The sequence below is a fragment of the Macaca thibetana genome, chromosome 6 (genome assembly GCF_024542745.1).
Source record: "Macaca thibetana thibetana isolate TM-01 chromosome 6, ASM2454274v1, whole genome shotgun sequence".
In the NCBI taxonomy this organism is placed as follows: domain Eukaryota; kingdom Metazoa; phylum Chordata; class Mammalia; order Primates; family Cercopithecidae; genus Macaca; species Macaca thibetana.
This window is the reverse complement of record NC_065583.1, coordinates 86,032,956-86,049,253: the sequence shown is the minus strand read 5'-3', so window position 1 is coordinate 86,049,253 and position 16,298 is coordinate 86,032,956. Positions and strand designations below refer to the sequence as shown.

General features: G+C 36.1%; 1 protein-coding gene across 2 annotated transcripts in view; it reads right to left on the bottom strand.

Moving 5' to 3' along the window:
• Positions 1–844: 844 nt before the first annotated feature.
• The window catches only part of SKIC3 (SKI3 subunit of superkiller complex), a 91,301-nt gene continuing 75,847 nt past the window's right edge, over positions 845–16,298 (bottom strand). For both annotated transcript variants that reach the window (XM_050794272.1, XM_050794273.1), the window contains exons 40-43: positions 15,228–15,380; positions 6,729–6,859; positions 4,817–4,940; positions 845–1,627 (exon numbers count right to left, since the gene is read on the bottom strand). In XM_050794272.1, the coding sequence (XP_050650229.1) occupies positions 1,553–1,627; positions 4,817–4,940; positions 6,729–6,859; positions 15,228–15,380 (483 nt within the window). In that variant the 3' untranslated portion in view covers positions 845–1,552. The remainder of the gene's footprint in view (positions 1,628–4,816; positions 4,941–6,728; positions 6,860–15,227; positions 15,381–16,298) is intronic.

Genomic DNA, 16,298 nt, shown 5'->3' with positions numbered 1-16,298 from the left:
CTGCATTTGAGGTCTCTGGAAGGCAGAATTTGGCAAGGAAGTCAAAAACCCTTTGATTATGGTCCTGAAGCAAAGGGTAATCTTGTGAAGCAAGTGACACTCCAGAAAACAGATGAAGGGCAAGAACTGAATACAAAGCATTTAGGTGGATGGAGCCAACCCATTCTGGAAGAAAAAGCTGAAGTGTTCTCCTGAGGAAATGGGAGCATGGAGACGAGGGCTACGCAGGCAGTCTTTTGAAGTGCATCTGTGGCTAAGTCTGTGGACCAGGTTGTTAAAATCACTGAATCAGATTGACAGTTATGAAGATAAGGAAGAAATAAGCAGAGAATGGCATGTGTTGAACCTTGCTGAAGAAATAAAGGGAAGAATAATCATTGGAGTAATATAGTAGTTTGAAAATCTGAATAAACATTAGGATTTCTTTGGCATACCTTTAAAATGCAGAGTCCTAGGCCTGTCCCCATCCTTAAAGATTCTGATTGCATAGGTATGAATGATTATAATGTTCAGACAGATTTGGGAAATACCAGATCAAAGTTCAGTTCAATTATTAACCGCTGAAGTACAACTATAGAATATCATCAATTTATATTATCTTAAAAAGTAACATCCTGACGCCACTGCTTTTGAAAAGTCACATACATAAATCATATAACCACATATTTTCTGTGCAATAAATAATATACGTAAATGTCTGAAAATATTTTTTAAAACCACAAATCCAAAGTGACTTTCTTCAAATATGTAAAGAGCTTAAAAAATAGATAACTGTGCTTTCAAGTTTTAAAATTTGAAATTTAGAAATTATGTCTGATATTGATATTATAAAGAAAACAAGACACTGTATTTTTGTTTTATTTCAGAAAGTTCAAGTCTTTCCATCATAATTGAAGGAATTGCATGATCAATTAATTATCAGCATTATTTTCCATTAATGTTTTTAAATGCATTCACATACTTTAGTGTTTGGAATTATATAAACATATCCATTAGAGTCTAGACTCATCAACATTTATATTATGCTTTTTCAATAGAATTTGAGATGAATCACTAGATAAATAGGTTACAAGATTATCTGGATTTTATGATGAGTTGGTTTGCCGAACTTCAGAATTCATAGGAGGAATTAAATCTTTGAATTTGATTTTTAACAAAAGAAAATTGTGCATTGTGCTAATCTACTTTTGCATATTACATAGAAAATGGCTATTAAGGCTTTATTGTAAGGGATTACAGTAAAAGATATTCTATTGTGCACCATGCAAGATGCAGAAAATAATGGTTTACAAATAATGTTAAGCAACCAAGGCAATAATGGTTTTCCTTTCATTCTGGTTTTCCCATTTTTTTTTTTTTTTTTTTTTTTAGATTAAAATCAGGTTTGGAGTTAACGGAAAATTGCATTCCTAACTTAAAAACTTCAACTTCTTTAGATTCCTTTAGAAAAGGAATAAATATAGTTTAAAAAACGTTGCTTTGGGAAGAAGTCTTGATTCATTGCTTCATTCTTACAGCTTTTTCTTTGCTTCCTTACTAAAATAATCCAATGTTATTGTGAGGACAATCTCTGATTCAGTTCCAATGCTCTTGTATCTCCATGAGTTTTGGCATTATTTACCAGCACCTATGGGAAATCACATACAGGAACATTAGCATTTTGTTTATTAACAATATCTGTATTTTGATTCATTGAAGCCAAGTAACCCAAGAGCTGCAGTCTTGAAAAGGCAACATTAAACTACACTAGGAAAAGTGACTCTGTGCAGTCTTTCAGTCACTTTTGCAGATATAAATTGTTCAAACAAAGCTAACATCAGAGAGATGCACAATTCATTCAAATTAGTATAGATGCCAACATTCCGCTTTTTTTTTTTTTTTTTGAGACGGTGTCTCGCTCTGTCACCCAGGCTGGAGTGCAGTCGTGCAATCTCGGCTCACTGCAACCTCCGCTTCCCAGGTTCGAGAGATTCTTCCACCTCAGCCTTCCAAGTAGCTGGGATTACAGGCGCCCACCACCATGCCTGGCTAATTTTTGTATTTTTAATAGAGATGGGGTTTCACCATGTTGGCCAGAGGCTGGTCTCAAACTTCTGACCTCAAGTGATCTGCTGGCCTTGGTCTCCCAAAGTGCTGGGATTACAGGGGTGAGTCACTGTGCCCAGCCTGATTGCTATCATTATCAGCACCGTATAAAATTAAAGGTTTTGTTTGTTGGCTTTGTTAATAATACCATCACCTCTAAACGGTATAATAACGTCACCTCTAAAAAGACCACTTTACGCATAGAACTGTTCAAATGAAATTGCTCCCCTTTGAAACCACAGCTCAGGATCTAAGCTATAGGTTCTAGGCTTTATTAAGAACTTTTCCATGATTTCACCAATTTCACAAACTAGGAGATTCAATTTCAGCTGATCCTTCATATTAAAACATTTTTTGGTTGTTCATCGTCAAGCATTGTGAAGGGTCTGAGGTTCTGCTCTATTTGCAAGCTAACAAGTTAGCCTGCCACAGTTCCATAGATACTGCCAGAAGACACAGGATTTTCAGGTCACAGAGAAAAGTCTTCATTGCTCAAGGTATGGCAAACAGCATGAGCATCAATATATTTTCCTCTGTTCTTCTTGTCCTCTCAGCCTGCGATGTGGACGGACTGATATAGTTTCCCACATATGCAGTTGGTTGTATTTATGAGATAGGAACCCTAAACTTAGGATGCTTAATCTTTTATAATGGACAGGAATATCTACCCTTTGTTCTGGAGGGAGACACTAGCTCTGTCTTCCAAGGATGTTCACTATACGAATATCTTTGAAAAGATAGATTAGAACAAAGAGTTAATCAGGCCTCCTGCTCACAGGATATTTAGAAATGCAAGAGACCCATGCTGAACTGTCTCCCAACATTCATGAATGTTCTACCTTTTTGGTTTGGCTTATGTTGATTATAATGCCTTTCTCCAAGCATTGTTTTCTTTACTATTTCTTTAATGTAAACAGTATTTCAGAATGCTGTAGGCAAACAGTATTTCAAAATGCTGTAGGTACTGAAAAAGCTTTTCAGTGATTTTCATTGTGTTTTAAAAATTGTTGGCTAAAGCTACGAAAATTTTAACCTAATACATTTGTATATTATCTACATTATTTGAAATAATTTTGGATACATATATGTTTATATATTTAGATGCCAGAGCCATCCCATGAGAAGTAGAGTAGAAACTGTCACATGTATTTCATAGTAAAGGCAACAATAAGGCAAATAGGATAACAGAAAATAACAGAAATAGGATTCTGTTACCTCTAACTCCATCCTATCTGCCTATTTGCCTCCACTGCAATGGCCACAAAAATACAACTAACACCTAGCAGACCAAGGATGCTGCCAAATATCCACCATTGCACAGGACAATACCCACCCTCGACCCACACCCAAGAAAAAATTGTGCATTCCACAATCTCAGTAGGTTGAGTTGAGATCTCTGAAGATGAGAAACTCTGGGTTAAAAAGACTGTAAGGCGGTGTATCATATCCCGGGTTCAGGAAAAGAGAAATATAGGCAGGCAAAAACAGTATAATTGTTGTGATGTTAATACAAGACCAGTGACAATTCATGCATGGACATTCTCTCCTTTGGTTTACCAGTTGGCCATTTTTACTTAGCCTTGCTTCTTGCTTAAATACAGTTAAAAACTTCAACTTCTTTAGAGTCCTTTCTTTAAAAAAGAAAAGTATGAATAACTATAGCTTTAAACAAATGTCGCTTTGGGAAAAAGTCTTGATTTACTGCTTCATTCTTATGGCTTTTTCTTTGCTTCCTTACTAGAAAATAATCCAATGTTTATCAAAAACTGGATAAAATATTTTATCCATCGATTTCTAAAGAAATAACAAAGGTATATAAATAATATGAAAGAAAGTGTAGTTAAGTTGTTCCTTTCTGGCCAAAAAAGGGAAAGAAAACGTTGATTTTTGATACTGCTTTAGGTTGGATTTAGATGGTCATATATTTGTATTGTTATAAACTTCACTAGGTAAGGGCTTTAGATCAGCAGTTCGCAACGTTTTATAAACCTCAGTACATTTAACGGATGACTTTTAAACTTGTGATGTTCTCATTGGTTCAAAGATAAAGTCCTGCAATTAGACAAGCTCCTTAAAATTCTACCTTTTTCTTTCAATTAAAAAAGCTTATAGGGATGCATTAATAGAGAGATATATAAAAATATCCATGAATCTGTTATATTGTATTACTGAAAATAAAAAAGTAAAACCATTTGTCACCTATGGTTAGTATCTAATTACTTACAACATGCTTCACAACTGATCATGACCCCAAGGTTGTTGGTACTCAAAAAGTGTCAAATTTTGGAGCATTTCAGACTTTGGATTTTTAGGTTAGGGATGCTCAACCTGTACAGTTTCCCTATATAAAGGCACCTTGCACATATACAGGTTAAATCCACATTAAACTTTTTTAAAACACAGGTTTTAACAGTTCTGTTATTTATGCCAAAAAGCCCCAGCTTTTGATATTCTAATACCGAAAGGAGAATTTCACAACTAACCCATGGTAAGATACAAGCTATATATTTAACCTTCAAACCATGTGCATAAATATTTCTCATTTTCAACAGATGTAACAGTAGATATTGTAGTCTTTTATTAGACAAAAAATTACACACTCAGTTTTTAAAAATTCAACCATAAAAGTGAGGTAACTTTGAACAATTAACTCTAAAACCCTTAGATCAAAGATACAACATTTTAAATAAAATCAATGCCTTAAACATTTTAAATAAAATCAATGCCTTACATCAATAAGCTCATAGTCATCTTTGGCATATAAGTGTCTCAGCAGGTACCAACGTGCAGTTGATGCAATAGATTTGGGATACCCAGGCTGATATACCACTCTTTCCAAAAGACGCCGTGTCTCTCTGGAAAAAAAAGTTAAATTTAGTCCAAAGCATGCAAATTACCATAAGATATCTCCTATACTAATTTCACATACACATTGTCGTTCTCATATTTTTGCAGATGTGGTACCTGATTATGATTTTTTAATTCAGATAACAATAAAGGTAATAATGGCTAATATCTATTAAGTGTTTATCATGCACTAGGTACTATGCTAAATATGGTTGTATTTAATGTTCACAACCTTATTAGGTAGATAGTTATTATTCCCATATGGCAGATAACTAAATTATTCCAATTTATTCTCATTCCAAAGAGAATAGGGAGGCAATCCCTATTTTATAATCTACTTTGAGTGCTCTACCTCTAATCTTTTTGAAAAGTAGGCAGAAACTACTTAAGTCACTACTTAAGTCACTAAATAATACAAGGGTGATACAGAGTGGAACAAGAAATATTCAGCGTCTACATTACAGGCTATGTATATCATATCAGGCTTTTAGCATATGTTTTCAAGGATGTGTATGATAACGTAAACCCATGTAATAACAGGCTGATTTACAGCTGTGTTCTAATTTTTTCTTTCCTAATTTACTAGCATCTATGACTCCAAAACTTCTGTACTGCTAAAAACAACATAAACCATAGTATATTCAGAACTGCTAACCAGAAGGATCTTCTAAGTAGCAATTAGTTTGAAGCAGGAACTAAATAACTTGTCTTGAAGATGCTTTTGCAGAGGGATCACGTAGTAAGTACGTTGTTATTTTTCTTAGACTACATCTTTATTTGGGCTAGGTTTTGAAGGTGATAAAAATTATGGGAGGTGTTAACAAAGATTATTGGGATAGGGGGCGAAAGGGGGATAGTCCTCTCTAAGTTACCAACACTGAGCATGAGCAGAAGTAGTTCATTAGGAAGTTTAAATTACAGCCTAAAACATTTCTTAGTGAAATTAGTCACACATAAAAATGGCCCAAAATAAATAAATGTTAATAAATAGTGCTGGAGTTGTTAATCAGCCATATGGTCTTAATCTTCCACCATCCCTATTTTGTGATGTGTCTTTTGCTACATATTTATATGTACTAACCTCCATTTCTACCATACCTATTCTGTTCCAGTAATGTTTGCTCCTCTATCACTGCCTTACTTACAGATGCTTTGTATTATATGTAATATACATTAGAACTAGATATTTTCAAAATCTTAAAGTATTCTTGCCTGTACTTTTTAGCCATGTGATCTTTAAGTAATGTTCTTCAAATTTAAGTGCATTTCTTCCAACATATACATTGCTATAGAATTTTTATATTTTAATCAGAGCAGCTTTTGGATTTTTTAGATAGGAAACCACATCATTTATAAAAAACATGTCTCTGCCTTTTCAATATTTATTACTTTTTTCATAGCCTATTACATTAGCAAGAATTTCTGATAATGTAGCCTTGAACTGGGGTCTTTTGGTTTTGTTTGTTTCTAGAACCCACATCACACTGTTGGCGCCTCCTAACACAGTGAAGAACAAAAACTCCAAGACCTTCTTCACTGGAAATGCTATCATGCCAAATCCCTCATGCCCTATAAATATGTATCAAATTGCCTTCTTAAACAAATATAAGGCTTTATTTCTCCCTTACTGGATTTCTGGAGCCAGTTCTTCCAAAGTAGATACAGATATATAAACACCCCTCAAAGTTTATTAAATTGATCTGTTATAAACTTTAAAGTTTATAATCTTTCCTTGTTTCCTAGAAAGATTTAAAGTGAAGAAGCATTTATAAGAAAAAGATGAAGATTCTTCATACCTTGCCCCCATTTTACGTTTGAATTGTAATAAAGCTTGTAAAAGAACAGCCAGTGGACAAAAGCAAAGTTTTAGGGCCTCAGTTGTAGCCTCTTGAACCAAAGATGGCCAGTGATCATTGGAAATGTTAGCCTATAAAAATATAAGACAAATATTAACTCAAAGATTTGGTATATTTATTTGAAAAGTATGCAATTCAATTCTCATTTATTGAGTTCCTATTTGTGCAAGTCACCATAGAAATAATACAAGGAGTATAATTACTACAAAATGATTTAAGATCTGATCCCTGCTCTTAAGGAGCTACAAAATGGGGTAGACTGGGATAAAGGAGGTTTTCAAAGAGGAGATATTTAAAAAACACTAAAATATTTGTTCAAAGAAAATGCACTATTATACTACATAGGGGAATAAAATCTATCAGTCTTGTGTCTACTAAATATACAAAACTCAATTTAACATAATTGATTCTTTAACTGGTAGTGATAAAGTTCTACATTTAAAAAATTATCTAAGGAGAGAGGAAAGGCTGAAATAAAGTATTTTAATAAACTCCCAATATAAAAAAGTACAAAACAGATCAGAGATAAAGGTATCAGAGATAAAAAATCTTTTAAAAATTTCACTTTATGGCTAAGATATCAATGCATATATTACTTGAGTTACATGCTTTATTTTCACATTAGGTACTGACTCAGAAATAGCAAAGGTAAGTATTTCTGAAGAAACAGTAACAAACTAAAGTGATTAACACTTTACTGAATTATGTAAAGAGAAAAAAATGCATTAGAAACTTTCATTTAAAAATCTCAAATTTTGACTGAGATTTCATAACCACAAGTATCTAAAATATATATTTTAATAAAGTCAATATAATGAGTCAATATAGTCTACTTCAAACACCAAATTACATAACAAAAATTAGAGCAATTATCTGAGTGAAGTATAGGCAGTAGCAATTTATATAATTAAGTAAGAGGAAGCTATAACGAACGTGAAAATAGACAACAGCGGTTATGATGCATCATCTATAAACAGCGGCAACCCTGGGATACATCTGACAAAGAAAGTAAGGCAAAGCACATTCTAATACAATTATTCTTAACATATTATTAAAAACCAGTAACATAAAACTCTCACTGGATGCTTTCAATAATGCACTCTCTAAATTCTATGAAATCATATAAAACACTCTGTAAAGTTAGCCCAAAGATGACTTTGTAAGGAAAAAGTCGCTATATATACCTGGCATATTAAACAAAGTGATCAGAATACTTCTATTTTGTTTTCCCACTACCTCTTTAACATTTATTTGAGAGATACTTTTTCTGTGTCCCTGGATGTAAATTACATTAGGCCCCATGAGTCTTATTCCTTTTTTCTTACATTCATCCACAAATATAGTCTCAATTAGAATGTCCTCTTTTTTTCTCAACACTCAGTCTTTGTTGAAAAGTAATATTTGCACATACTTCCCTGCCCCACCTCAATTCCCCTCGGCTCCCAGGCTAGACTATGGTTACAGGCAGTAGCAGGTAGCTGGTTCCTCTTCCCCAGTACTCCCACCTCCTGTGGCTAATTGTAGCTTCAGGGCCCTACTGAAACACTAGAAGTTTGTATTTAACTGGTGCCATTGTAAGGTGGTGCCAAGCTCTCCAGGGTTGACAGATATTTAAAGCTCTTTTCCTCAACTTGGCTTTAGCAGAGACTCCCAACTTCATGGGTAATCTCTCATCAGCAGGCCCAGCAACATAACCTGTGGGGCCCAGTGCAAAATAAAGTATAGGGCCCTTTGTTAAAAAAATTATCAAGAATTCTGGCCGGGTGCAGTGGCTCAAGCCTGTAATCCCAGCACTTTGGGAGGCCGAGACGGGCGGATCACGAGGTCAGGAGATCGAGACCATCCTGGCTAACACAGTGAAACCCCGTCTCTACTGAAAAAAAAAATACAAAAAACTAGCCGGGCGAGGTGGCGGGCACTTGTAGTCCCAGCTACTCGGGAGGCTGAGGCAGGAGAATGGCGTAAACCCGGGAGGTGGAGCTTGCAGTAAGCTGAGATCTGGCCACTGCACTCCAGCCTAGGCGACAGAGCGAGACTCCGTCTCAAAAAAAAAAAAAAAAAAAAAAAAAAAGAATTCTAAGATAGCAACTACAGAACATTAAATCAAGTATGACGCCCTGTGTAACTGCAGAGGCTGCATGCCCATGAAGCCAGCCCTGCTCACCTGCAGTTCCACTAATCTAGCAAATGTATTCTATTCTCACTCTCTCCACATCCTCTAGCAATGTGGAAACTTCAGAGTCCTTTCTGATGACATCCCATCATCCCTCTAGGTGGCCTTACTGAACAGGATCTAGGATAACTCCTATATCAACCCACTCTCACCACTGGCATTGCTCATTTCTGGATCTAACAAACTCTGAGAGTGTTGCTGATTCCGTCTGCAGCAACTCTCCTTCATTCTTTCCTCCCTATAGCACAAACTGATACTCCTACCTACCTTTGGGATGAATCTACTGTTGACCACTCTCTCCCAGAAACATGTGATCACTTTCTAAAACGCTAGCAACTCTCCTCTTCTCTGTCTTAACACCTTCGACTGAGTGCCACAGTCTCTGAAACATGTTAGATACCCATTCATATGCTTCTAGACACATGCTTCCAGGACCCCAGAGGACACAGATTGAAGCCTCCCTCTCTCTGGTAGCACCCCTTTCCTCAACTTTGTGTGTATCTGTCTACAGAAACATGACAGGGGGAAAATGGGCGAGGCAACAGCCCTCTCCAAAGAAATGTCTTCAAGAATCCTTCTCTAACTCCACTCTTCTGATGCTTTTTTCTTTTTTTTTAATTTCAAGTTTAACTTTAGATACAGAGGGTACATGTGCAGGTTTGCTCCACGGGTATATTGTACCCAGTTAGGGAGCATAATACCCAATAGGCAGTTTATCAACCCCTGTCCCACTCCTTCACCTCCAATGGTCCACAGTGTCTGTTGTTCCCATGTTTATGTTCACGTGTGCTCAATGTTTAGCTCCCACTTGCAAGTGAGAACATGCAGCATTTGATTTTCTGTCCCTGTGTTAATTCACTTAGAATTATGGCCTTCAGTTCCATCCATGTTGCTGCAAGGGACATGATTTTGTTCTTTTTTTATGGCTGTATAGTATTTCCATGGCAGATATGTACCACATTTTTTTTAATCTAATCCACTCTATGGGCACCAAGGTTGATTCCATGTCTCTGCATTGTGAATAGTGCAGTGATAAACACACGAATGCATGTGTCTTTATGGTAGGATGACCTATTTTCCTTTGAGTATATACTCAGTAATGGGATTGCTGAGTCAAATGGTAGCTTTAAGTTGAGAAATCTACAAACTGCTTTCCACAGTGGCTGAAGTAATTTACATCCCCACCAACAGGACATGAGCATTTAAGCATTCCCTTTTCTCTGCAGCTTCACCAGCACCTGTTATTTTTGTTGTTATTGTTTGTTTGTTCGTTTGAGACAGGGTCTCACTCTGTGGCCCAGGAGAGAGTGAGAGGGCAAGATCTCAGCTCACTGCAGTCTCAACTTCCTGAGCTCAGGTGATTCTCCCACTTCAGCCTCCCAAGTAGCTGGGACTACAGGTGCATGCCACTATGCCTGGCTAATTTTTTTTTTTGTAGGGATGAGGTTTTGCCAAGTTGTTCAGGCTGGTCTTGAACTCCTGGGCTCAAGTGATCCACCCGCTTTGGCCTCCCAAAGTGCTGGGATTACAGGCATAAGCCACCACATCCAGCCTATTATTTTTTGACTTTTTAATAATAGCCATTCTGACTGATGTGAGATGGTGTTTCAGTGTGGCTTTTATTTGCACTTCTCTGATGATTAATAGGGATGTGCGTTTTTTCACATGTTTGTTGGCCACTTATATGTCATCTTTTGAGAAGTGTTTGTTAATGTCCTTCAACTATTCATTAATAGGGTTATGTTTCTTGCTTAATGATTTAAGTTCCTTATCGATTCTGGATATAAGACCTTTGTCAGATGCATAGTTTGTGAATATTTTCTCCCATACTGTAGGTTGTCTGTTTACTCTGTACATAGTTTCTTTTGCTGTACAGAAGCTCTTTAATTAGGTCCCACTTGTCAATTTTTGTTTGTCTTGCAATTGCTTTTGGATGCTTAGCCAAAAAATTCATTGGCAAGGCAAATGTCAAAAAAGGTATTTCCTAGGTTTTCTTTTAGAATTTTAATAGCTCGAGGTCTTGCATTTAAATATTTAATCCATCTTGAGTTACTTTGTATATATGCTGAAAGGTAAGGGTCTAATTTCATTCTTCTGCAAATGACTAGCCAGTTGACCCAATGCAATTTATCGAATAGGGGAGTCCTTTCTCCATTGCTTGTTTTTGTCAGCCTTGTCAAACATCAGATGGTTGTAGGTGTACAGCTTTATTTCTGAGTTTTCTATTATATTCCAGTGGTTGATGTGTCTGTTTTTGTACTGGTACCAATGAATTCCCTCCGTATTTGCTTGCCCTTCACTTATTTAGTTTAGTTTGGTGGGATATGAAATTCTTGGTCAGAATTTCTTTTCATTAAGGATGCTTCAGAACAAGAAAATAAAGAAAAGAAAAAAGAAAAAAAGGATGCTGAAAATAGGCACCAAATTATTCTGCTTCTAGTTTGTAACATTTCTGTGGAGAGGTCTGCTGCTAGCCTGATGGGATTCCTCTGCATGTGATTTGACCCTTCTCTCTAGTTGCCTTTAAGACTTCTTCTTTTGCATTGACCTTGGTAAATCTCATGACTATGTGCCCTGGGGATGACCATCTTGTATGTCAGTATATAGCTGGGGTTTTCTGTATTTCTTGGATTTCTATGTCAATCTCTCTAGCAAATTTAGGAAAATTTTTGCGGACTAATATACATTTTTCAAGTTGCTTATCCTCTCTCAGGAATGCTAATGAGTTGTAGATTTGGTCTCTTTACATAATCCCATATTTCTCAGAGGTTTTGTTCATTTTAAAATATTCATTTTTCATTATTTTGGTGTCTGACTGAATTGATTAAAAGAACCAGTTTTTGAGCTCTCAGATTCTTTCCTCAGCTTGATGTATTCTTCTTTTAATACTTCCAATTGTATTATGAAATTCTTGTAGTGAATTTTTCAGCTCTAGAAGTTCGGTTTGGTTCTTCCTTAAAATGACTATTTCACATTTCAGCTCTTGGATTATTTTACTGGATTTCTTGGATTTGGTTTCAACTTTCCCCCAAATCTTGATAAGCTTCCTTGCCATCCAGACTCTGAATCCTATGTCTGTCATTTCAGTCACTTCAGATTAGTTAAGAACCATTGCTGGGGAACCAGTAGGCTACATTTGGAGGTACAGGGACACTCTGGCTGCTTGAATTGCCAGAGTTCTTGTGCTGATTCTTTCTCATCTGGGAGGGTTGGTGATATGGCTTGGATCTGTGTCCCAGCCCAAATCTCACGTTGAACTGTAATCCCCAGTGTTGGAAGTGGGGCCTGGTGGGAGGTGATTGGATCATGGAGTCAGAGTTCTCATGAACGGTTTAGCACCATTTGCCCTTGGTACTATACGCTGAGTAAGTTCTCATGAGATCTGGTTTTCAAAAGTGTGTGGTACTTCCCCCCTCTCTCTCTTGCTCCTGCTCTGACCATGTAAGATGTGCCTGCTTCCCCTTTGCCTTCCACCATGATTGTAAGTTTCCTGAGGTCTCCCCAGAAGCAGAAGCCACTATGCTTACTGTATAGCCTGTGGAACCATAAGCCAATTAAAACCTTTTGTTTATAAATGACCCAATCTCAGGTATTTCTTTACAGCAATGCAACAGACTAATACAGTTGGTATTCCTTTAACTGTGGTATAAATTGAGTATAGTCAGTTGGCTTACTTCTGGATGCTTAAAAAGAGTCAGGGCTCTGTACAGGATCTTTATGTGTAGGTGAATTCCTGCACTTGGTTTCACAGGTGTATATGTTAGCAAGATAATTTTTGGTGTTGTAGTTTGGGCTGCAATCCAGTAGATAGTGCATAAGAGTAACAGTGGGTACCTAGGCTAACACTTAGCCACATGGCTCTTTTGTACTTCTTCACATTCACAGGCATTCTCTTCAGCAGTGATGGCGGGGACAGGATAGAAATGACCACCTCACCAGCTCTGTTCCAGGGCCTTAGGGGAAGCCCCCTCTGATCATTCGCTCCATGCCCACGTTACTTTTGTTAGGTGATTTGGGTTGTGGGGTCCCCTTGTGCAGGGGCTATGACAGGGAGATATGCCAAAACCTTTCTGGACTGGCCCTGCAAAGGGAGGCATGCCCCACTCTTGTCCTTGCCCAGGAACCCATGCGTCTCACCCCTCTCAGCTCTTGAGGGTAGGGACTCCTCCCCAACTCAAGTGTCAGCCGCAGATTTCAGCTCCGTACTCCTGAGTTGCATGCCACAGCCCTGGGGGCACTGGAATGTCCCATGGCTCAGGGTTGAGTTCAGGTTATCCTGGAGGATCCTATATGCTACACAGCAATCTCTCTTGATCTGATATCTCACTTTGGAATCTGATATGTAGTGTCTTAGCCAAACTGTCAGTTTTTATATGTGTCACATTGTATCACATATAATAAAACTTTCAAATAAAGACTTTTATAAATGTCTTATTTTAATATATCCATCCTCCCCATACTGCCAGCTGTTTACCATAGAAATATGGCATACCTTTTATTCCTTTATAATTACTGGATGTCAAATGTTTTTTCAAGAACAGATTGGATTGATAGCACTTTAAGGTTTACAAAGGCATGTGTAAACATTACTTCATTATTCAAATAACGCCACAAGAATGTAAAATAGGTATTCTGATCTCCTCTACTACAGAACAAGAAAAGAGCTTTAAACAGTTTAACTGGCTGAAGGTTTCACAGGTAGTAAATGGTAGAACCAGAACATGGGATCTTAGAGAAAATAATTCTGTGGTGTAGTACTGGTAGAGGTGGAGTGGGGGAATGTGGTGGGCGGACAGGTATACATGGGTATTACTGAACTGCAAGCTAATTTCTTCATCTGTCAAACAGGGTTATTATTATTAAATAAGTTAATAAGAGTAAAGCACTTATAACAGTACCTAGCATAGACTAAGTGCTATAGTTTGCTATTATTACAACTATTATTAATTTGTTCTATTCCAGGTCAGATTTAACTTCCCAGCATTAATAAAAATCAACAAATAATATTGAAAAGTAATCCATAATAAGTTAGGCGAAAAGAGTGTCTACTTCTCCAGTTCACAAACTGTAGGGCATGTTATAGGTACTATGTGTGGCTTCTATGGCTCACTAGTTACCAAGATCATAAAGACCTTTGTTATATATAAAAATGGGGCAAACAAAACAAAATAGTGAACTATAATTAGTTGGCCACATTATTATTATTTGTCCATTCATTCAAAACCATTTATAGAGAACCCCCTATGCACAAGGCAGACTGACAGAGCAAGGAAGCAAAAATGAACAGAAATAGCCCCTGACATAAGAAGCTCTTAAATCTGCTCTACAATAATGGCACCAAAGCCAAAAATAAGTCCTAATTCTATATTTCATTATCAAAATGCCTAAAGTGAATAACTAACATTCTCATGGGTTACTATGGTAAAAACAAGAGTTACTTTAGCTGTGTAGGATAATTTCTTCTAACCATATAAAACTGAAATAATAACAGTTTAACAAAATAATAAGGATATGATAAAAAAATCCAAACACCATCGAAAGATACAAAATGAAAAATTATCGTCTACCATCCCTTAAACCCCCCAGTCCCCTTCTCCAAATAACTGCCATTATATTTCTTATATATCTTTCCATATAATTATATCTTTGTGCTTTCAAGCATCTGCACAAACACATATGGTGTATTTAGAGATATACATTCTTAAAAATTCATACCACATATATGAACACTCCATTAGAATTATATCATACATCTTGTTCTGCAGTTTGCCCTCACTCTCACTTAAACATGTATCTTCACAAATTTTCCCTACCAGCATGTAAAATTTTCAGATTGATATATGTAAATTGGTATCAGAAAATAGCTTGTTAGGTCATAAGTTACTAGAAATCCCTCTTAAAGAATGCTGAATTGAAATGAGAATGACTGAAATGTTCACTATTACCATTTTTGTCACAGTTGAGTAGCTAAATTTAATTCTAATACAATTTGTTTCACCAAGAAACAAAAATGTATATCCTACTATAATTCAACTTTTAAAACTGTAATCCTTTTCCCCCAAACATTGACAATGTTCTGCTGTAGTCTATAGATTTATGTTGCTCTATGTCCATCACAAACCCAAAATACAAAGTGTATCAAGAAGCCACACTAGAAGACAATGAAACAACAGGAATTCAATCAAATATTACTATGTAAAAAGACTTCATGTCAAAGAAAGATAAAATATCAATTTTTCATGATCATAATTATAACATGATCTTACCATACAGACTTTTAATGCAAGCAGTGCTAGTCTCAACAGACTTGAGAGCTTCCCACTCCAACTGCCCTGCTGAGATGCCACTTGTAGACTCTTTCTGTAACACATCTCTGCAGCTCTCATCATTCCTTGGGACTGATACACATGTGCCAGCCACTAAGAAACAAAACGGGAGAAGGAGGCAAAGGATTTTAGTTTACTATGCAGTCTGTAACCCCTATTCCAACAAATTCAATAAACTTTGATGTAGTAAAACTATGTTTTTAGTTATTGGTAAGTTCTGTGCCCAAAAAACAATTACAGGTCAAAAAATTGTCATATTGTCAATTCTTTTAACAACAGCTATTAACAAATCAATTCCAGCAATATATAAAAACAATAATATATAATGATCAACTAGGGCTTATTCTGAGAATGCAAAGTTGGCCTAATATTTGAAAATCAATGTAATCCACTGCATTGACAGAATAAAGAAAAAGATTAATAGATGCCATAAAAAAGTTTTAATAAAATTCAAGACCCATTATTTTTTAAGAAAAAACTCTCTTAGCATATTCAAAGTAGAATCTTCTTAATCTGATAAGGATATTTACACAAATCTCTAGCAAACACCATTCTTAGTAATGAAATAGTCAATGCTTTCTACCTGAGGTAAGAAGAAACAAGAATGTTTACTTAGCACCACTTTTAACATTGTATTAAAGGTTCCAGACAGTACAATAAAGCAGAACAAATAAACAAAAAACCTTAATATGTAAATATTGGGAAGAAAAAGGTAAAAGGGGCATAACTCTCTATATACAAAATCCAAAACCTTTCAAAGAATAAGTGAATTTAGCAAGGTGCTCGAAAGTCAACATATAAAAATCAACTGAATTTTTAAATGTTTGGAGATAATTTAAACACACACACACAATGGAACAACAACAAAAAATACCAAATACCTAGAAATAAATTTAACACAAAAGTATAAAAGACCTCTAGGTTGAAAATCGCAAAACAATGCTGTGAGAAATTTCAAACTTAATTAAATAGAGGAATATACCACATTTGTGGACAGAAAATCTTCAGTAG